This window comes from Pistacia vera, unplaced genomic scaffold (assembly GCF_008641045.1).
Source record: "Pistacia vera cultivar Batoury unplaced genomic scaffold, PisVer_v2 Contig124, whole genome shotgun sequence".
Lineage (NCBI taxonomy): Eukaryota > Viridiplantae > Streptophyta > Magnoliopsida > Sapindales > Anacardiaceae > Pistacia > Pistacia vera.
In genome coordinates, this window is record NW_022195293.1 from 1435762 (window position 1) to 1460325 (window position 24564).

Here is a 24564-nt window from a genome sequence, read left to right on the forward strand (position 1 = left end):
TCGCAAAAATAGAATGGGGGTTTGTGCATCTCATTTTTTGGGATATATTACCTGTCCGTTGACAATTATCGCATGACTTACAAAAAAGAGTATGAATCTCGAAATAAAGATGGCCAAAAAGAAACCACATTCTAGCACTTTCCGCTGTCCTCTTAGCTCCAAAGTGACCTCCACATGCCATAAGAATGACAAAAGGTGAGAATGGAAAAAATTTCAGTTTCTGAACGCACCTTCTTATTACTTGATCTGACAATGCTTCCATAGTAGGGGTCATCCCACACGTAGTATTTGGCATCACTCTTGAGCTTATCTCTTGAGCCTAGACAAACTAGGAGGTAAGATTTTAGTAACAAATAATTTACAAGATTCGCATCAAGGTAATGTCACAATGTGGAGAACAATTGCTCATCAGGGAACATTTCTTGCAAATGAAGTTCATCCTCCACGTGAACTAGACGACCAAATGATCGCGACACGATTTTCTGTCCCTTTTTGTCTTTGATCTCCAAATTGAATTCACTCAAGAGAAGTATCCACCTTATTAATCTCGGTTTGCTCTTTCTTCGTCATCAAATAACGCAAAGCTGCATGATCAGAAAAAACAACTATTTTAGTACCAAGCAAATAAGATCGAAACTTTTCCTAAAGACAAAAACAACAGCTAAAAGTTCTTTCTCAGTGGTGGAATAATTTTTCTGGGCTCATTCAAAATCCTGGAAGCATAATAAATGGCATGAGATGCTTTCCAATCCTTGACCCAAAACAGCGCCTACTGCATAATCACTTGCGTCGCACATTATCTCAAAAGGAACATTTCCAACAGGGGGCGGATAACTGGGGGTGAAGTCAGCAGTTCCTTCAGCTTGTCAAAACGCCACTTTACAGCCTCATCGAAGCTCAAAAACCACATCCTTTTGCAGCAACTTACATAGGGGTAATGCTATTTTGGAGAAGTCCTTGATGATCTTCGATAAAAAAACCTGCATGTCCAAGAAAAGAACGAACTTCCCGCACACTAGTGGGTAAGGTAAAGATTGAATAATGTCAACTTTGGCTTATATACATCAATGCCCCTAGATGAAACAACATGGACCCAAAACTAGACCTTGATCTACCATAAAAGACATTTTTCAGAATTTAAAACAAGGCTAGTTTCTATGCATCTTTGAAGAAACAAGTGTAAGGTTATGTAAAACAATTATCAAAAGAGTTCCATAAACTGTGAAATCATCCATAAAAAATTCTATGATATGCTCAAATATCTGAAAATAGCTAACAACACCTTGGAAAGTGGCAGGGGCGTTGCAAAGGCCAAAGGGATACGGCGATATGCAAAAGTTCCAAATGGGCATGTAAAAGTGTCTTCTCTTGATCCTCCGGGGGCAAATCGCAATCTAAAAATAAACTGAATAACCATCAAGGAAACAGTAGGAAGAATGACCAGCTAACCTTTCAAGCATTTGATCAATAAAAGGTAAAGGAAAGTGTCCTTGCGGGTTACAGCATTTAATTTCCTGTAATCTATACAAACCCGCCACCCATTTTGAACACGGGTAGGAAACTAATCCATTCTGATTTTTCACACATTATTCGGTCTTTTAGGAACCACTGAACAGGGCTAACCAATGCTATCTGAAATGGGATAATCACTCCAACTTCAAGAGTTTCAGGATCTCCTTTTCACAACATCCATCATAGGCGGATTCAATTTCTTTGCGGTGACGGAAAGGTGGTTTGCTCCTTCTTCAAGCAGGATACGATGCATGCATGTAGGACGGACTAATCCTTTAATATCTGCAATTTTCCAACACAATAGCGTCTTATGCTCCTTAAGGACCTGCACAAGTTTCTCTTCTTGCGATGCACTAAGTTTGCTAGAGATGATCACGGTAACGTTTCTTTGTCTCCAAGGAACACGTACTGAGGTAGTGGGAGGGGCTTCAATTCTGGAATGGGGGCCTGCAAAACAGAGGGTAAAGGCCTCTCATCGAAATTGGAATGCATAAAAGAAACGTTACCTGACTGCTGTAACTTTGGAGAATCGTTCAAAGCTGCAACAGTTTCCTGCAAATCAGAACTCCAAGCTAATTCCTATCCTCTTTCTCAAGATGCTCACTAATGGCAACTTCCAATCCATCTTCTCTGTCAAGTTCAAAAACTTCCTGTGCTAAAGAATCAATCACATCAATAGAATAACATGATTATCATCATCATCAGGATATTTCATGGCATTAAATATTAAACTTGACAATTTCACCATCAAATTCCATGGTAAGTATACCCTTGAACATCTATCTTAGTCTTGGATGTTTTTAAGAATGGTCTTCCTAACAAAATAGGGGCAGTTTGATCACCTTTTCCATATCAAGCACATAGAAATCAGTAGGGAAGACTAAGCCATTAACTTGAACCAAAAATCTTCAACTACTCCCTTAGGATAGGCATTAGATCTATCAGCTAATTGAATCACCACCAGTTTTATTCAAAGGTCCAAGTTTCAAAGAAGCATAATGGAATATGGCATGACATTGATAGAAGCTCCTAAATCTAACATGGCCTTCTCAAACCTAGTGTTACCTATATACAAGGGATAGTAAACATACTGGATCCTGCACTTCACTGGGAGTTTTCTCTGAATCACAGCGGAGAAACATTCTCTCCCACTCTCACCTTTTCACACCCCTTAAGTTTCTGTTTCCTCTTAAGTGTAACAGTTCCTTCAAAAATTTGGCATAATGAGGTACTTGTTTGATAGCATCTAAAAGTGGAAATTTACCTAGCATTACGAAAAGTCTCATACATATCTTGTTTCTGCATCTTTTCTGGATTTGCTAAAGCTTGAGGAAAAGGTGGTATGGTTTATACTCAGACAAAGGCGGAAACTTACGCTTAGAACACCATCGTCATTGGGAATGTTGCTGTCTACAACACACTCTTCCTTTCTTCCTTCGACGATGCAGGGGTGCTTCATTGGAATCTCAACCTCTTTCCACTTTCAAGACGATCACACTTACATTCTCTTGGATTTACCACCGTTTGAGAAGGTAATTTCCCCGAACTTTGCGCCTCCAGCCTATTGATCGGCGGTTGCCATTTGACTCATTTGATTCTCCAAACTTGAACACTGGCTCTCGTCTCCTGTGAAATTGCCAAAGTATTAGTTGCAAGAGACTTAAAATATCTTCTAAAGACATACCAGAATAGAAGTTTGGCTCGGTTGTTGTCTAGGGGGGTATGGCTGCTTGTACTGCGGTAATTTGGGCGGTTTGAGGGTAGGGCTGACTCATTTGTTGATTTCATAGCCAAGATAGGGGGATCCTCCATCCAGGGTATATGTGCTCGAATAAGGATCATACTTCCTTTGCGGTTGTCCAGGGAAACCACCTGCTGATTCACTTGCTCAACAGGCTCTTCTTGAGAGTTGGGCACATATCAGTGGATGCCCTCTACCGAACAAATTCCACAAGCCTTCACTGTTGCATATTACCTACAGCCATTTGAAACAATAGAAGTTAGACTCGAGTTTGTTGTTCTAGGGAAGAAATATTTACCTCATATCACGCTAGATGGAAGGTCAAGCCTACTGCCAAACTGTTGAGAATTGGCCGCCATATTTGCAATCAAAGTTCTCGCGGCCTCGGGAGTCTATCCACCAACGCTCCTCGACTTGCAGCATCAATCATGCTCTATCAGTATATGTAAGGCCTCATAGAAATATGGATAAGTAACTGCTCACTAATCTGATGATGGGGGCAGCTTGCACACAATTTCTTTAAAACGCTCCCGTAGATGTAAGGACTCTCGTTGTGCTGCCTTATAACAAATTTCTTTCCGAATGTTTGTCCCTTGAAGCTGGGAAGTATTTCTCCAGAAATAATCTCTTATCTCGTTCCATGTGGTTATAGTTCCGGAGGGTAGTAATAGAGCCAATCCTTAGCGAATCCTTCAAAGAAAAAGGGAAGGCTCTTAATTTAATTTGCTCCTCGGTCACCCCCGTAGGTTTCACTACTTGTGCAAACCACATGAAGCTCCTTTAAATGGTATGAGGATTTCACCTGCAAGACCATGAAAAGTGGGCAAGAGATGTATTAGTCCAGATTTTAATTCAAAGTAGTAGCAACGCATCTAAAACAGGAAACATTATGCATAAAGGTGCTTGATTCAAATCAGGGGCAGCAAGCTCTTCAAAGTCCGATTTGCAGCCATGATGGTCCTCTCTTCTATATCAGAGTTGCTAGCAAATGGGAATCAAAAGCCAAATTGCTTTCCTCAGAATTCTCCGAACTTCCTTCCTTAACTTGCGCAAGTGGTCTCTATTTCGAATCGAATGTTAAATCACCAAGATGAGAGGACCATTCGAATTTGGCCTTAAGAAGGCGGGGCTAGAAACTTTTCTAGTTTTGCTCAGAACGTCGTTTCTTCGAAACGGGTACTCGCAGCACTCCTAACTCCACCAAAATTCCTGCCGTGAACAGTACTGCCAAAATATAATATTTTTTTTCTGGAAAATAAAAATAAAATAACAAGAACAAATAAAAATCACAACAAACACAAAAACAAAAAAAAATCAACTAGAATCACTCCCCGGCAACAGCGCCAAAATCATGGCGTGCTGTCGTAGGCACCCAGAATTAAAACACTAAAAATACACGTAGTAGTGTAAGTCAGGGTCGATCCCACGAAGAGTGTCTAGCTGAATTGCTGTTATGTGAAACAAGGCTGGGGGTTTTTTTTTTGTAAAAACAGAAACGTTTCAGGAAAAGAAAACAACTCAAATCGAAATCAATTAAAATGACGGAACTTGGTCTCCGTCAACATCCACCATCGGAATCTTACAAATGTCATTGATGCGAAGATAATCAATTCACCACATTGAATATTCACCGTTGGAACTAATTTACTATCTCTCCTTAATGTAATTAATCAGGAAAACAAGCGATCCTAATTAATTACCCCTAAACAACCCTAGACAAGCGCTCAAGATTAATCTAGTGGCAGCCTTAAGAATTAGAGAGATCGATGAAGCTAAACAAAACAAACACAGCGGTTGTATTTAATTTGTGAATGTTCTTCGTAAGGTTATTAATTCCTGACGCAGCAATTACTAACCCTAATTGCTTCGCAGTTGGAGGATCAAACAATTACGGATTTGATATCTAACTTAGCAGTAGATTGCGACAATAATAAAACTAGTAGGCCTCCTAGTAATTAACGAAACAATCATATAATTAGGCATAGAAAAAACACAATACTCAAACACGAAAATTGAACACAAAGAAAATATATTAGATCTCACAGTTTATCGATTCGAGGCTTCGTTTACTTCGACCAAGTTATCAAAATCAGCCTCTCATGGCCATCACCGAATTACAGAGGAAAAGTCAGAGAAGACCAGAGAGAGGCGTGTGTCACCAAAAAAAAAAAAACTAATCTGATCTCTCCTCCCAAAAATCTAATTCAAGTGTTTGAATCCAACTCAATCTCCTAAAATCAATTATCCTAATCTGATTCTAATAATTGAAAATACAATAAAGTCTTAAAATAAAAATAGGAAAGTGATGGTCCAGCGTAACTCGTGTGGCCACATGTCTTCAAATCTTCCAATAATAAACTGCCTCTTGGACTGCATTACAAGGCAGAATGTTCCAGAACATCGGCAGTGCAGATGCGTCAACTTCAAGCCCAATTACAACATTGATGCAGCAATTATCTCTTCAAACGCAAAACATAAAAGTTGTAAATATTTCTTAGCGTTCTACAGCATTTTGAATCATCTCAATCGGAGCTCAGATAAGAGAGTTATGGCCAAAATACGAAACAACGTCAAAACTGTCCGAATTCACTTAATTAGTTCGTTTTGCAATTAACGCTCCCATTTGCTTCCTAAGTCAAAATAGATATAAAAATCAGTACATTTAGGCAGCAAATAGGTATAAAAGACTAGGCATTAAGGGGGGAAATATGACATTTTGCATTCTCATCAGTTGTGGAAGTGTCCCAAAAGGAAGCATGACACATTGGTCAATTTTATTCATTTAACCTCCATTCCCCTATGCCTTTTCTTTTTTGATTCATTTTAATTCTTTTTAATTTCCTTTTCTATGAACTTTGCAAGCAATAGGCCAAAACAATTCTCTCAAAAGGAACCAAGAGTAGCTTTCACACTTTCAAGGAGGTAGCCTCTAAATGGTAGATTTTCCAAGAAACATAGGGATCTTTACATCCTAGAAGATTACTCAATTATGACTTTCACTCTACAAGCAAGTAGCTCTTTCACATGGTGAAAATGTCAAGCAATAAAAACTCATGGAGAGAGAGAAGTCTAAATGCTTTTAGATATGAAAGCACAAGGTGGATATAACACAACAGCATACTAAGATAGGAATAATTCTCATATACCAACATAATAAAAAGTACTTGCAACAATAAAAAATTAGAAATTTTTCTCATGGCATTTATTAGAAAGACAAAGACAATACTCAAATTGAATCAGTCCAATGGACTTCCTCAAATTTACAAAGTTTGCAAGTCTAAAGCCTTAGTGAACAAGTCAGCAAGTTAAGAGTTTGTGTAACATGTGCAAGAGTGATCACTTTTCATCAACTAAGTCTCTTATAAATGATGCCTAATGTCAATTTGTTTGGTTCTAGAATGTTGAATTGGATTTTAGAGATGTTTATTGCACTTGTGTTATCACAAAAAAACAGTTATGCATTCTTGATCTAATCCATAATCACTTAGCATTTTGTTTTTAACCAGAAAACCTGTGTACAGCAGCTCCCTACAACAATATTCAGCTTTGACTGTGGAAAGCAAGATTTAATTCTTTTCTTGCTATACAAGGTGATCAGATTATTGTGAGGAAAAACATCCTCTAGATGTGCTTTTTCTATCATCCAAGCTCCCTGCCCAATAGCATCACTAAAGCCCACAAGATTAGAATCATAAGAAAACCAAAGTCCAAAATCAAATGTTCCAGCAACATATTTATCATCCTTTTCACGCTTTAAGATGGAGCTCAATTGGATCAGATAAAACCTAGCACACACACCTACACTAAAGCACAAGTTAGGCATACTTGCTGGTCAGTATACAAATTCCTATCATGCTTCTACATAACTTGTTATCAACTTTTACCATTTTCATCCTTGGAGAGTTTAACGGTGGAGCTCATTGGAGTGTTAGCATGCTTGGTAGATTCAAGAAATAATTCTTGAGCATGTTTTGGCATACTTGGACTGAAAGACAGACAAGCCACAATCAATTGTTTGATTTGAAGGCCAAGGAAAATGTTTAGCTCTCCACCATGCTCATCTTAAATTCATCTTCATCAATGCAATAAATTTTTCAATTGAGTATGAGAAGTAGAACCAAAAATATATCATCTACATAAATTTAAGCACACAAAAAATCACCACTTTCATGCTTTATGAACAAGGTTTTGTCAGCATTACTCTTGAGAAGCTGTGATCAAGAAGGAAAGAGGTTAGCCATATATACCAGGCTCTGGGTGCTTGCTTCAATCCATAGAGTGCTTTTTTTAGTTTGAAAACGTGGTTTGGCTTGTGAGGATCCTGAAAACCTATGGTTGCTCAACATAGACTTCTTCCATGAGCAAGACGTTCAAGAATGCACTCTTCACATCCATTTGACAAAGTTTCAGCTTCACAATAGGCAACTCCAATATTAATCTTAGGGATCAAGCCTAGGTCACTGGTGCAAAAGTCTCATCGGAATCAATTCCTTCAACTTGGATATACCCTTGTGCAAACAAGCCTTGCTTTGTTTCTCACTATGTTTCCAAACTCATTTGATTATTCTTAAAATCCACTTTGTCCCAAAACATTGATCCCTTTAGGCTGCGGAACTAGGTTCCACACATCATTTCTCTCAAAATGTTCAGCTCCTCATGCATGGCAACAATCTAGCAATCATCTTTAAGTTCTTCTTTAGCGTTCTTAGGTTTTGAAAGGGAAACATAAACATTTTATTAATTTACCAACCTTTTTGGCTAGTGACATTACCTTTCAGATTTCCAATTATCGTGGAAGGTGGATGAGCCTTTTTGATCCAAGAGGGTGGTTCTCTGGTTGTGGGAGTCTTTTGTTGAGTGATTTCATCGGACAAATCAACAATACATTCGAGTCCTTGTCTCTTCGAAAGAGATCCTTGTGGGCTGCAGAGGTGTTCACATCGATTCTAGAGTGGTCACATCTTTAGATGAACTCGGAGTGGGCACATTCTCTTGGCGGTGGTCACTTCAATAGGAGATATTAAGTCATCAATATCATCTTCGAGGAAAACTGTGGAGAATCTTTGAATTAGAGAAAAAAACATTAAATGATCAATAAGACGTTGAGTTCTATATAAAAATCCTATATGCTCTACTATTTGTGGAGTACCGAGAAAGACCCCTTCATCACTCTTGGAATCAAGTTTCCCTAGGGGATTCTATCATCAACACATAGCAATTGTACCCAAAGACATGAAAATAGAACAATCTACCTTCTTACCTTCACAACTTATATGGAGTTGTGAGGTACTTCCTTAGAGAAACTTTGTTGGCAATGTGACATGCAGTGTGATTGCTTCAGTCCACAATCTCATGGTAATTTGTTGGCATTTACATGACCCTTGCATTTCTTGAAGGACTCTATTCTTCCTCTCCAAACTCCATTCATGGGGGGTTTTTGGAGTAGAAAACTTGTGCCATGTGCCTTGCAAATCACAAAAACCTGAAAAGTTAGAGTTCTCAAAACTCTCTACGTGATCACTCTATCCTCACAACTTTTTCACTCTACAATTTTGTTTAACTTGAAGTCTTTTTGATCAGGTTTGGAAGGCTTCAAATGCATCAAACTTTTCCCTTAAAAAATCAACCTAAGAATATCTCGAAAAACATCAACAAATACAAAAAAGATATCTCTACCTTCTAAACTTCAGTTTGCATAACACCCATCAAGTCTATATGAAGAAGTTTTGAACACATGAGGTACTCAACCAGGCAAAGATTTGTGAGGAGACTTAGTTTGCTTACCTTGCTGGCACACCCACAAACTTTACCTTTTGGAAACAAAGTTTAGGTAAACCTTTCACAACCTCTTTCTTGGAAAGTTTCACAAGGTCTTTGAAATTCATGTGTCCAAGCTTTTGTGCCAAATATCAACACAATTGATTTTGAACTTGAAAATAAACTTTGTTATTAATAAGTAGCAATTATCATTGATCTCTTCCTTCACGACTTGAAGGTACCTCAATCATTCAAAACTTGACACAAATTTTTTGAAAATTTCACAACACAACCCTTATCACAGATTTGACTGATGCTTATAAGATTAGCTTTGAGACTTTCAACATAGAACACATCATTCAAAACAGGGTAACCAGAAATAATGATAGACCATTTGCCAATGATTTTACCTTTTTTGCCACACCATAGGTCACATGACCAGCCTTTGCAAATTCAAGATTAGTCAACAGTTGCTTGTCATGTGCCTTGAACACCCACTGTTAAAGTACCATTGGTCATTTTGAAATGCAAGCAATGATGTATGAGCAACCAAACAGTTGGTACTAGACTTGGATCTCCACATTTTTCTATTTTTGAAAAAATTGTTTTGATGTGGTGATTTTTGAAAGGGAAAACCATGATTTCCAATGCATCTTTTGAAGTATGAAATTAGTTTGAAACAATTAGGTTTGATGTGACCTTTCTTTAGACAGAAATGACAAATAGGAGTAAACATTGTTTCCTTCAAGGGAGGATCAGGAGAAGCGGCAAAAACTTTCGGATCAGAATTAGTGTTGATTGTGGTGGTCACAACCAGTTTTGAGGTGCTTACCTTAATGAAGGTGGTCACACTAGGTTTGGAAGTGCTTGCACAGGGAGAAAAAACCCAAACCAGTTTTGTCACCAAAAAACTTTCCTTGGCTAAGAACTTCATCAAGTTTGTATGAACTTGCATCCAATCTTTCAACAATGGTCCTGGCCTTAGTAGTTCATTTAAAACTTGATTTAATAAAAATTCCTTGTTGGATAAATCAATAAACAAAGCTTTCAAATCATCATTCAACACTTTCTTATCTTTTGTTAAGGTGCAATTTTCAGATTCTAGAGAGTTGATCATCTTGATGGCTTTCAACTGTGACTCATACATCTTGCCATAACCCTCTTGCTACTCTTTATAGATATCATTTGAGTCATCCGAGGACACGCTCCTACTATCCTCTTGGTTAGCTGTAAAAGCCAAGAAGTGCGCATCCTCATTTGTGTCATCACCTCTACTTTCACTGTCATCACTTTCACTTAGTGTGGTAGCCATTGTTTTTCCTTTTTTCTTTAAAGTGTTCGCATACTCTGATTGAATGTGGCCATACCCTTCACACTTATAGCACCTGATGCCTTTGTTTTTCTTTTCATTATCTCTCGAAAATCGTTTCAAGAAGGCACCTTGACCAAACTGGTCAGAAGACTTCTTCATAAGAGATTGCTTACTTTTTTTGCCCAAATTTGGCTTTCTCTTATTCTTTTTCAAGAATTTAGCAAATTTTTTTGTGAGTAAAACGCACTCATCTTCCTCACCATCACTAGAAACAACACAAACAGAGGGTTCAGTTATTACCTCATGCTTCAACGCTAAACCCTTTCCTGGTTTCTTCTTCCACCGTTTTAGATTGATTTCAAACATTTGTAGTTACCCAATGAGTTCGTCCAGCTACATGTCGTCCAGATTTTGGCATTCTTCAATAGATGTTTCTTTGGACATGAACTTCATAGGTAAGGAACACAACACCTTCTTGACAAGTTTAGCATCAGTATAAATCTTACTCAATGTAAAACATTCATTCGTGATGTCACACAATTGACCATGAAAATCAGTAATAGATTCATCATCAATCATAAAGAGACTGTCTTAATCAGTGATCAATCTCCTAAGTTTAGTCTTTTTAACCATGTCTGTTCCTTCATTCTTAACTTGTAGTTTGTCCCATGCATCTTTAGCTGTTTCACAATTGGCAATATTTTTTATTTGGCCAATACTAATAGCATTAAAGAGGGCATGAAGAGCTTTTGAGTTGAAATTTGACTCTTCTAACTTATCCTTGGTCCATTGATCAAGAGGTTTTCCTTTACTATCACCAGCTTCCCTAACAACTTGCGGTTCTTTCCAACCTACAACACAAGCATTCCAAGCCTTTTCATCAAATAGATTTTAAGAATGCTTTCATCCTAGGTCTCTAGAAGGAAAAGCTAGTTCCCTCCAACAATGGTGGTCTGTGAGTAGATCCACCTTCACTAAAGAAATTCATAGTGACAAGACAGCAAAAGTGGTCACACAAAACTGAGGTGGTCACACAGTTTGAAATGAGCAGATGTGCTCTAAAGGACAAAAAACAAACAACAATGCAAACAGACACAAAACAGACTTAAAATTTGATAAACAAGCAAGGATCAACTGAAATAACTCTTTAGAACTAGCTTTGATACCAATTGTAAGTTTTAAGGAGGTTACCAAGTGATTAAAACTTATCTGGACTGGGTTGCTTGTTCATTTTAGTGCAAATAAGTTGTGAGAGACATAAACAAAACATACATCAAAGCAATTAAAGAACACACTCATTTTTTCATGGTTCAACATCATGCCTACATCCATGGGACCAAGTCCAGAGGAGCAAATTCACTATGAAACACTTATGAGTTCAAATACAAAGCAAGATAACCAAAGTTGCAAAACACTTTTTGTTTTCTACACGACAATTCTATCTTCTTTGGTTGAACTTCAAGTCCTCACAGCAAGCTTGACGTGCACAACATCACCATGTTGAAATTGAGCTCCTCTCAAGTTTCAACAATGAAGACCAATCTTTGGGACAACAGCTTACACGCAAGCACTCATCAACATTGAATCAAGTTCCTAAGTCATCGCACAAGAACAAGGATAGAAGGTAATTTGAAGCCTACCAAAGCATAGTAAAAAACCTTTACCAAAATGAAGACCTCAAAGAATATGTAGAGTGAAAAACAGTGGTGCTTAAATTTCTGGAAGAAGACGCCAGAAAAATATGAATATATAGAGTTCAATGCGTTAAGGGTTGGGGGGCAAAAAAGTTAAATAACAACTTTTGTGTTTTTCTTTTTGTAAAAGAAACTTGGGACCACAAACAAAAGCAAAACACTTTTTCTTACACAACAAATAAAAGGTGGACAGGTGGAAAAGTACCATAACAGAATATCATCAAGGAATATAATTGTCCAAAAACAAAATGGGTGTGTGTTGTGCTTATGAGAAAAAATATCTATCAGATGCATTGTGACTACACAGACTCTGAAGTACTCACACTGATAAAGATTGTCACATTTAGAGAGAGTGGCCACACTGGCAAATAAAGTTAAAAATTGTGCAAAACTCAAAACAGGACCATAAGATGACAAAAACACTTACATAAAGAAAATCAATTTAAGATAACGCTAGCTGTTCGAGGCGCTAGGTACCTCCCCACTGAATCCTTTTTCTAAAATATTCACAACCCTACAAATTGTATAACCAACTATATATATATCCCACTAATCACACTTTTCTAATTTGCTACTGCCACGTGGCTATGTGCTAACAAACTCCCCAAAAAAGGCCTACTTACTAATTATCCCTTTTTTCCCTTGTCTTGTAAACATGAGTGACTGATCTTTGTGCTGGTGGTGTTCTATCAATACCCTCCCCTAGGAGAGCCACCTTGTCCTCAAGGTGAAAGTGCAGAAACTGAGTATTAATTACATCAAAAGACTCCAAGTTGTTTCATAGGAAGGAAGATCATGCCACTAAATTAATAACTCTCGAGAATCATCAAAAAGAGTGCAGACAGATTGGACAGTGGCAGGTTGGACAAGGAGTTCCAGATCTTCAGTAAGAAAATAAGGGAGAGGCTAAACAGGTACCAAGTGATGGAGACTCTTTTTTAATTGGGAAACATGGAAAACTGGGTGTATGCGAGCAAATTCAAGTAGAGCTAAACGATAGGCGACATCCCCCACCTTGGCTAGGATTTGAAAAGGACCATAAAAATAGTGGCTAATTTTCTTGTTCAGCTTTCGAGCTAAAGATTTAAACTTATAGGGCTGGAGATTAAGGTACACAAAATCACCGGGTTGAAGAGAAGCATCTCGGCGATGGTTGTTGGCATAAGTTTGCATGTAAGCTTCGGCAACATTCAAATTTCCCTCAAGTTCTTCCAACAGGGCGTTATGCTCTATCATTTGTTGGTTAGCATCCTCAACAACAGATTTCGTGTTAATAAACTTTAAAAAGACAGGAGGTTCTCTACCATAGAGAGCTTTAAAAGGAGACATGTTAGTGGCGTTATGATAGGACGTATTAAACCAGAACTCAACCCCACGAATCCATTTAGGCCACTGTTTAGGTTTTGAACTGGTGAAGCATTGTAAATAGGTTTCCAGACAATAGTTGACCACCTTCGTTTGTCCATCAGTCTAGGGGTCTATGCCAAACTAAATTTGAGAGTGGTGCCAGCCGAGCGAAATAACTTAGTCTAGAAATGGCTCATAAACAATCAATCTCAGTCAGAAATAATTGACATAGGAAACCCATGGAGTCTAACCACTTCCTTAACAAACATGGCAGCTACCTCCTTCGCATTGTAAGGATGACAGAGGAGCATGAAATGGTAGTATTTTGTCAATCTATCCACTACTAGGAAGATAGTATCATACCCGAATCTCTGGGGAGACCACTGATAAAGTCCTTGGATAGACATCGAAAGCCAAGTCGGGAATGGGTGGAGGTTGTAACAGTCTAGCAGGCTTCAAGGCTGAGTGTCCATTCTGTTGGTAGACGCCGCAAGCATTAACGAAATTCTTGACATCTTGTTTAATTCCATCCTAAAATAGCACTGCTGTGATTCTTTTGTAAGTGCGAAAAAACCCCAAAGGGCTGCCACTTGGTGTATAATGAAATTCTTCTAGTAATTAACTTAGCTAAAAACTTTGAAGTTTAAGGAAGTACTAACTTGCCCTTATACAATAGACAACCATGCTGTAAGGAATAGTGGAGTCTAGAAGCTGGCTGAAGCAAGAGATTCTGAATTATTTGTTTAAGCTTGTCATCTTGTAAAGCCTCCTCAGCTAAGTCTTCATACCCTTGGAACTGAATAGTAGATATGGCATGAAATTCTAATACTGATTCTTAGCAAGACAAGGCATCCGCGACCTTGTTGGAACTTGGAACCCCTAGGATAATAATAGATCTCAAATTTGTAGCCTAGTAGCTTCAAAATCCATTTTTGCTGTTTGGGTGTGATTGGCCGTTGCTTTATCAAGAACTTAAGGCTTTATTGATCAGTTTTGATAATAAATTTATGCCTGATTAGGTAGTGACTCCACTTATGGACAACCAAGATGATTGCCATCAGCTCCCACTCATGAACTGATTTCTTTTTAGCTGTACTGGAAAAGGCCTTGCTAAGAAACGCAACTGGTCGACCATGTTGAACTAACACCGCACCCGTCCCTTGACCCGAGGCATCTATTTGGATCTCAAAGGGATGTACAAAATCAGAATAAGCCAAAAATGGGACTGTCATCATGGCTTTCTGAAGTTTTTCGAAAGCCCTTTGTGCGTCGTCAGACCAAGAAAAAAAATCCTTTTTTAGCAATTGTGTCAGTGGCTGTGCAATTTGTCCATACCCCTGGACAAACTTGCGGGAGTATCTTGTAAGGCAAAGAAAGCCTCTTAAATTCTTCAATGTTTTCGGAACAGGCCAGGATAATATACGATCTTGGCAGGATCAGCTTCCACACCTTGTGCCGATATTATGTGTCCCAAATATTCAATCTTTGCTTGTGCAAATGAGCATTTCTAACGGTTAAGGACCAACTTGTGTGCCTGCAGTAGTTGAAATACCTGTCTTAAGTGCAACAAATGAGATAAAAGATCAGTGCTGTAGATTAGTATGTCATCACAAAAAAAAAAAAAAAAAAAAAAAAGGAAAACCAGGAGGAACTTGTGAAGAAACAATCGAAAGATATCAATTCATCAATGCTTGAAATACCGAAGGTGCATTTTTCAAATCAAAAGGCATTACTAAGAACTCGTAATGCCCTTTGTGGTTTTGGAAGGCTGTCTTGGTTACATCCCCCTTGCGAACGTGAATCTAGTGATATTTAGATTTTAGATCTAACTTGGAAAAAATAGCTGCTCCCTCCAATTCGTCCAATAACTCATCAATGGCCAGAATTGGAATTTTTTTCAGGTACAGTGATATCATTCAAAGCCATATAATCTATACAAAATCGCCAACTCCCATCTTTTTTCTTAACTAACAACACCGGACTCGAAAACGGACTAATGCTTGGTTGAATTATTCCTGCTGCTAACATTTCACTGACTAACCTTTCAATCTCATTCTTTTGAGTATAATACTTGTAGGGTTTGATGTTTGGAGGTTGTGTGTCTTCTTTGAGGGTGATGGGGTGGTCCTGTCTTCGATAAGAAGGTAACCCCAAGGGTAAATCAAAGAGAGGAGCAAAATATGTCAACAAAGCTTCTACTGTTGGATCCAGCGTGTCTGTTGGAGCGACCTCTTGGTGGGTTATCTAGCAAAACTGCACAACATAGCCATGCCCCTCTTTATTTAAAGACTTAAGCATTGCCTTCAGAGAGACAACCGTTTTGACAAGGGAAGGATCCCTTTGAATAATTACTGGCTGCCCATTTACTTGGAATTACATCGTAAGACATTTCCAGTTTGCACGGACATCATCCAAGGAGCTTAACCAAGTTACCCCAAGAACCACATTGGCACCCCGTAAATCAAATGGAAAAAAAACTTGTGTCATTGTAATTCCTTGCATTGCTAAACTCTATTCTCGACAAACTCCAGTACTTTGAACAGTAAGCCCATTACCTACCATTACACCACTAATTCCAGCTTACTAACCAAATCTTGCAAAATGAAATTGTGAGAGGCTCCACTGTCCACTAACACGATGACGTCCTCATTCGGAATCTTCTATCGAAGTTGGAGAGTGTTAGTCGAAGTTAGACCCACAATCGAGTTCATTGAGAGGGCGACAGGGTCTTCGTCGGTATGAGTTTCTCCATCTTTCTTCACTGTGAGAACTTCATCCATTGATTCATCATCATCGTCGAGCAGCCAAATTTGCAACGCCCTGTTCTTACATCAGTGTGCAGGACCGAATTTCTCGTTGCATTTAAAACAAAGTCCGCGCTCCCTTTTATACTGTACCTTAGCCTCGGTTAATTGCCGGAACGAATTATCACGAACATTTGCCGGCTTTGACTCAACAAGTCGCTCTCCTTTCTTAAGTCGCGTGGGAATAGTGATGGAACGATCTGGGTTTCTTGAATAATTAGACCGCCAACTAATTTTTAATGGGTTTGGGCTTGGAGTCACCCTGGAATAAGGCTCAGTTTTAACGCCCCATTGGGTTCAGTTGGCCTTCAGTGTAGATACCTCTATCTTGTGTGCATGGTCCATGAACTAAAAAAGAGAATTGGGCTTTTAAATCCGCAATTCAGCCTGAATGTCTTCTTTCAATCCATTATTGAAAGTCCCCATTAGTAGTTCTTGATCCACCTCAGTCATTAGAGCAGCGTGGAGTTCGAATTGTTAACGGTATTCTGTTACCGTTCCCGATTGCCTCAAAGGCCAAAGCCACCAAGGATTCAAATGCCAAATCCTTAAATGATGGCCAGAATCTTTCAATTAAAGCCTTCTTGAATGTTCCCCAGTTTGGAAACAACACTCGGGAGTCTACCCATTGGAACCAATTCAACGCTCGCCCCTCTATTCACACTACCGCAGCTTCAACCTTTTCTCCTTTAGCAAACTTATTAATGTTGAAGTAGCAATCGGCTCAGAAAGCCCATCCACATGGATCATCGCCGTTGAACACAGGTAGATCCAACTTCCTTACTCTTCGATCATCTCCTGTATTATCATGGCTCCTCGTTTGTTCTTGAATACTTCCTTCTCCATTCATTGATTTTTCAGATGATTCATCCCTGTTTTTTTCCCCATTCACACTCTTCTCCCTTTCATCTTTTAGTTGGATCCATTCCCCCAGCTCTATTAAGTAACCTTAAATACTTCCAATATCCTCTTTGACACATCCCAAATCTTTCTCTAAACCACCAATCCTTGCTTCCATTCTTGTGTTCACCATAACCCACACTTCACCAGCTCTGATACCAATTTGATAAGAACCCAGACAAACTCAACCCAAAACTTAAGTAACACACAACAAAACACACAACATAATCTGAATATACTTAGAATTCCTCTATATTGAATATCTGCAGTATTGAATACAACCCAGGAACATTGACAGTAAAACAGAATTAAGAACAAAGAACAGAATGTTAAGAAAAGCAATTTAAGATAACGCTAACTGTTCCAGCCGCTAGGCACCTCCCCACTGAATCCTTTATCTAAAATATTCTCCGCCCTACAAATCATATAACCAACTATATATATATCCCACCAATCACACTTTTCTAATTTGCTACTGCCAACTGGCTATGTGCTAACAAACTCCCCCAAAAAGGTCTACTTACTGATTATACCCCTTTCCCCTTGTCTTGTAAACATCAATGACTGATCTTTGTGCTGGTGGTGTTCTATAAGTGTACCTTTCAGGCACCGATGCTGTGAGAATGTGGGTTAATGAGGAGGCCGACTCTTATACCCAGTCTATAAGTATTATTACAATTAACTACTAAATTACCTAGTTAGTTAATTGGAGAGAAAAATACATAGATTCAGTTTTAAAGATTAATTCAAACTTGGGTATCAATCTTCTTAAATGAACATTTTCTTGCCTCGAGTTTACAATTCAAAATTAAAACAAGAGATTGAATGAATTTTTTATAAACTAAAAATATTATTAATTTTTCTCTCATTCAAAACGTACATAAGCTTCTCTTTACATAGAGAAGTCCGGATTTTAAACGAATTTGAATCCGTTGAAAAGTCAAAACAAAATAATGACATTGGGATCCACATGTCTCCCACATGTCATACAAAGACAAATGATTACAACTTTAATTATTACAAAAGACAAAATACAATAATCACAAAAGGACAAAATATCATCATTACAAAGGACCAAATATAATTATTATAAAAGACAATACTTAGCATCCAATGCCTTCTTTTAATCTGCGTTGTTGAATTCTGATGGCAAAATCTTGAATGTTCACGTATTATCTTCCGCTTGTTTGATGCACGTCAGCGTATTACGTGTTGGACATTTTTTGTTGTCCAAATCTCAATCCTCTAGATTTTATCAGTCTTTGAAGTTATCTACTTCTATCAAATCAATAAAATCCTTCAGAGTTTCATCTTCTTGGGCTTCCTGGTCGTGGGCTAAGACCATCCTCAGAAGATCAATAGTACCTTCCATTAAAGCCTGCTTTGATAGATGGGCTAAATCAAACCCTTGTAATAGTGTTCTCAATTGGGCTTGGTTATATTTGAAGAGTATATCCTGGATCATTGCATACTTGTCTGGTAATACTACCACTATCCCATTATGGATATGGATAGTAGACTTTGCTTTAACAAGCTCTTCCAGTTTGGACTTAACCAGTAGCAATTTTGTAATATGCAGCCCGGTCCAATCTTGCTCTTCTTTCTTCTGAATTTCTTTTAGTGCATAAGAACTTATTTTTACCTCACTATTTAACATAATTCGGTACCATGGTTCTTCTACAAGAAATTCCCATATCTGTACAGGTTGAACATTATAGTTCTCTTGCAATGAGGAAGTAATCATGTAAGTAAAAGTGTCGACCTTCCGATTTAATACACATAGCGTTTGTTTAATCGCATCTGGCATATTTGGGTCCACCATCACTTCCTGTACGTCAATTTCTATTGCATCAATCCATCCTCTGTTTAAAAGGTCTCTACAATAACCTTTTCTAAAGATTTTCCATGGAACGTACAATGCCATTAGGATAAATTGCTAATCCTTGGATTAAATCTGCTAAGTCAGTTTTTCCCAATTTCACTATTAAATCATTCAAATTTTCGAGTTTGAGATTCACCATGTCAAATAGACGACATTTTCTCATTACCTCGATTTTTTGAATTCCTGCTTCATAAAGTAGAGCGGTTCCTCTAAATTCCTCGTCTGCATAAAACAGTTTATCAACTTCTAACCATGCTAACCTTCTCGCTAGTTTTCTAAACACTTCTGCAGTTGTACTTCCCCTTGTCCTGTCGCCAATACGATCCTAATTTGGGTTTCCAGATCCTCCCAAAGTGTTTGACTAGCTGAAGTTAACTTTAAGCCTTCTGGAAAGCTAAACCTCTCACAAATATATGCATCAATTAATTGCTTCTTTTGTGGAGTGTGTGGAGTCACCACGCTTGCAGTGTCTGATGAAGCGTTCTCAGAATTCTTTGTCTTTGGCAGTGGACAATTAGCCTATTCATGTCCTTTCTGCTTCCGAGACCAGCAAACTATTACTTTTTTCCGAGTCTTATGGATTCCTTTCTTAGGAGTGACCTCCTTTTTAGAAGTAATTTCCTTCATAGAAGTACCCTTCAAACATTGAAATTTTGGGTTTCTTCTTTCCGAAGTATCAGAGTCATAATCTAGACTCTTTCCATCTTTATCCTACCTTGCCGCAGTAACCTGCCTAGGAGAAGAGATTACCTGCTTATCCGCAGTTTTCTCCTTTTTAGCAATACCTTTTAAAGCCAAAGTAATCTTCAAAGGACAATTCCTTCTCAAGTGTCCTCGTTGTTTACACTTAGAGCATGAGAAGTGATTTCCAGTTTCCTTCTTGTCCGCCATTATCCTGCAAGTCTTCAGAGAAATGTCTGGACAAAAAGTCAGCAACAAAGTTAGATTTTCTAGAAATATATTCAAATTTTATTTTATAATCTGCAAACCAAATTTGCCATCTGATTAGTCTGGCTTTGTTATCCTTTAAAGACAATTTCATAAAAGTTTTTAAATATTTAGAGTCTGTCCTTAAAGTAAATTCCTGACTGATTACGAACAATCGAAATCGGTCAATACATTCTTTTGCTGCTAAAACCTCCTTTTCATGAACAGGCTAGTTTATCTCAACAGAAGAGAATTTTTCTAACGCATATCGAACAATCCTTTCAATATTATCAGTATCCTTAGCCTTAAGCACACCTTCCTAGTACAAGTGAGATGAATCGCTTTCTATAATAAGCACATGTCCAATTTCCAGGAGTTTTAAAGGTTTAAATTGCTTTGTCAAGGCCTTGGTTTGCTTAACACAATTAGTGTTTTCAAGTGTCCAAACCTAGGGCACTTTATCACTAAGCTTAAGCGTCAAGCCATTGATTACATTAGCGAGATTAGGAACATACTCGCGCATGTAATTGGCTAATCCAAGAAATTGCTGTAACATGTGCTTATCTCTCATCACATCTGAAAAATCCAACAACTTCTTTGAGATATGTTCTTGGAGTTGAATACCTCCTTCACCTATCTTAATGCCTAAGAACCTCACCTTGTTCTTAAACCATTCTACCTTTCTTTCAGATAGAATCATTCCATTATCAAGGAAACTTATGATTACAAGTCTAAGATGATTTACATGTTCTTCCTTGGTTTTACTAAAAACCAGAGCATTATCAATATAGACTACACAATCCAAAAACCATATCCATTTTCCTTTGGAATATCGATGGTGCCTGCTTAAGCCCAAAAGGCAGAACCATCCATTCAAACAATCCTTTCGGACATGTGAAAGTCGTCAAAGGAATGCTTGACTCTTCTATTTTATCTACTAGAATCTTGACTTCAGATCAAATTTTGAGAAGATTTTTCCAAATCTAGCTTTATTCAAACATGCTGATATGTTTGGTATCTTATAGGCATCATCAATAGTTTTATCATTTAATTGCCTATAATCGATAACCATCCGCGCTTTTCCTCTTTCCTGTTCAGCTCTATTCATAACCATGAATGCTGGCGAAGAGTGTGGGCTTTTACTAGCGCATATCAATTGCTTTCCAGCAATTCCGGTATTTGCTTGCTAAATTCTTCCTCTACATCAGGAGTATGAGGATAGGATTTTGTAGTTATTGTATCATCATCTTTCCTTAATTTAAGCGAAGCATATATACCGTTCATTTCCCATAACTTTAATGGTTGATCATCAAAGCATGGAGAAAGTTCCTCTTTAAAGTATTTTACAAGTTCCTCAATCCTTAAAGAGTTCTTTTGGCTCTTGTTTTCAACCTTCAAGATTTTCTCCTTATGTATGAATTTATTCGTGCTCTTAGGAAATGCAACAGAGGGATCAACCTCCTGCGATATATCCCGTGCAATCCGGTTTGTGTGATAACTAGGATATAATCTTTGAAAGAAAGCATTACAAGCCTCATCCACTTCTTCTACTTCAGAAGGTTTCAACCACCATTTTTCCTTTTCCAAAATCTGGAAAACAATATGATCTACTTCTTGCCTTAGTTTCACCAATCTAAAACAGTTCGTTACTTTCGAAACTTCAGGCTTAGCAAGAATAGGGATTTTATGACCTCCAAGGATAATGTGGTCGTTATCCTGAGTAAATGGTCTAACTTCTACTTGTCCTCTCAGAAAGCTATTACCGAGAATAAAATATACCTTTGAGTAATCCACTATTAGGACTTCCCTTAGAGTGAATTTCTTCTCGTTTAACAGTACAACCATGTTTTCAACCACATTTGTGATCATACTTCAACCTCCATCCGCAACTGTATTTAGGATTGGTTTTTCTAATGATTTCCAAACCTCTTGTGGAAAACATTGCTTCCTTACAATACATTTGGTTGCTCTTATCTCTACAAGAATATCCAAAGTATATTCCTCATATTCTGGGAAACACAGTTTAGCACGAATGCAAGTGTCAATAGTTCCCTGAACTATTGCATGACAATGCATTTCATGACTCATCATCATTTTTGTGCATAGATTTTTGTCTTCATATGTTGGAATTTGTACAAATTTATATCCAACTATTTTCCTGCTACTGCTGCTCCCAGTATCACTAGTAGTATCACCTATTTCCAGCATATTTTTCCTTGATGTAATGGGCTGAACCTCTTTATTCTGCTCTAGAGACATCGAGTTTCTAGGCGTAAGAAGAGTAACCTCAACCTCATTATCAAGTTCGTGGATTTGAATTCCACGATTTGGGTTTAATTCCACCACGCTAGGCTGCATTGAATATTCTAAAACCCATCGTTTTGAACACGTAATAGCCTTTGCATTGACTACCATAGGTCGAATTAGAATTACAGAATCCTGTCCCGGCGATGAACTTCAGTATCTGCACTAGAATTCATTAGTATAGGATTAACAGAATTTATCAATCAATAAATTAACTTATACTGGACTGCTGTTCCGTCACTAGAAGCCATCAAGTCTTCTAATCCTGAAGTATGAATCCATAGAACCATAATCCGTTTGAGATTTGGATCCTTGAGACTAACCATATATCCTGGTTTAACAGTCCCATAGGCATCTCCCAAAGCCAAATTAGCGTGAAAACCGCCAATTAATGCTTTTCCAAACATAAGCCATCATCTGTCTAGTAAAGCAACCTGAACAGGTACATTCATTCCTCCATGGAATAATACTTGTACATGTATCTGTACAACACCAAGTTGTACATAGTTATACTTGATGTTTGCCCGTTTGTTAAGATTTCTAACATTCCGTAGCCACTCATCGTCCGAGAGTATCAATTCACCCTCTCGCGACTAAGATAAAGCCACACGAACATGTTTTTCGTGTACATCTTCCAAGCCTTCAGCTTTAAACAACCACTTTGAGCGTTTTTCAAAAACTTCTCTAGGTGTTAACCTTGGAATTATCTAATGCTCTGGACTACCCAAGTGATCCTTGTAATTAAATGATGAACTAATTATCAAGTTAGGGTTTTCATCTTCATCTCTAAATGGGATAAGATCATCCTCATCACCAATTCCGCTATTCTTAGGATATTCACTAAGATTGCTAGTCCTTTGCATGAATATACCTATGCGTTGAAGATTTGAAGATTGTTCCTCAAAAGTCATATCTTTTGAGTCATCCTCCGAAGAATCTAAATCTTCAGAGTAATCCGAAATTAATTCATAAACCTCATCATCTGAATCAATTTCGTATCCCAAATTGGCTCAAATTTAGAAGTTTAGCTTTCTGCATTGATTTCTAAAAATCTTACCGCTGCCTTCTTCATACTCTTATGAGGGCATTTATCTGCAAAATGATTTTTGTCACCACAAATCCAGCAACAATTACAATCTTTTGTGTTTTTGCTAGATGGGCAGGTAGCACAAAACTTATGCGCTCCGCATTCTTTAGCATTGAGTCTACCTTTTCCTGTTTGCCTAATAAACTTTCCATGATCCGAAAGATTTCGTTTATTAGTAACAGGTCTTTTTACCATATTACAGAAACGTTTCAACCTAAAGTTCCTTTTACTGAATGATCCTATCCGTTTCATATGGGTTTTCCAACCTTGATGTTTAGTCGAATTTCTTGACTCACAGCCATATTGTCCTATCACTCCATCAAAGTTTTGAGAATAAGATTCATTGAACTCCAGTCTTTTGGCCTCTTTATTTAATTGGCGTTCAAACATCTTGTTCTCATGAGTTGTCTAACAGCTTTTATCCATCCTCCCAAAGAATCAACAACCTGATTCTTTTCGAGTAAAAGCTTAAACACCTCGTTTGCTGCCTTATGCCATCCTTAGGGAAGCTTAGCAAAGAAAGTATTCTTCATGACATCCTGCATGCCACCAGGCAACTGAACAAAATATTGTCTATATTCACAGACGAAATTTTCAAACAGACACATTTCACAAAGCCTAAGCTTTGTCAAAGCTTCTAAGGCAACTACCTCTGTGAGATTCCTACTGCTTATAGTTATTCCAGTAAATTCTCGACAGAGCGTATCCTTGAAGAGTGTAAAAATAGCCTCTGCATTCTTCAACTCCCTTACAGTATCTAATAGACCCGTACCAGCTTCTAAACTTCTCCAGAAACTTCCTGTAGCTCCCTGCAGTGTGGATCTTAGAAATATGTAAGTATCACTGAGTCCAAAATTCTTATTTTGCACATGAACTCAGTTAACAGTTCCCCATGCTTCAATTGTATCCGCAACATTCGTGACACAATCAATGTTTAGGAAACTTTTGCTAGACAGTATTTCCACCATTTTAGGTATTCCCCTAGGTATAAACTCCGACCTTATCGTTGTGGGATAAGTAGGTTTATATATTATAGTCTATGAGGAAGGATAAGGAAATAGTATTAGAATATATTTTGATGTGTTTTTTTAATTAGGAATACAAAAGAAACAGATGGAATATGAATAAAGATGTTATAATAAATAAACATGGTTGTTTAAGAAGAATAAGATCTAACTGGCATGAGTTTAATAGAAATGATAAGAAGAATAAATTGGAAAATAATATCGATTGTACGATTAGACCATATAATATTCAGGTAGTCTTCTCAACTTTCATGAGTGATTTAATAACATCT

General features: G+C 37.8%; 1 protein-coding gene across 1 annotated transcript; it reads right to left on the minus strand.

Annotated features, from left to right (window-relative positions):
* Nucleotides 1-23767: 23767 nt before the first annotated feature.
* Nucleotides 23768-24235, minus strand: LOC116118083. Its single transcript, XM_031404060.1, has 2 exons — nucleotides 24152-24235; nucleotides 23768-24076 (listed from the first exon to the last, which is right to left on the minus strand). The coding sequence occupies exons 1-2, from the start codon at nucleotides 24233-24235 to the stop codon at nucleotides 23768-23770; spliced, it is 393 nt and encodes a 130-aa protein (XP_031259920.1).
* Between the last annotated feature and the right edge of the window lie 329 nt (nucleotides 24236-24564).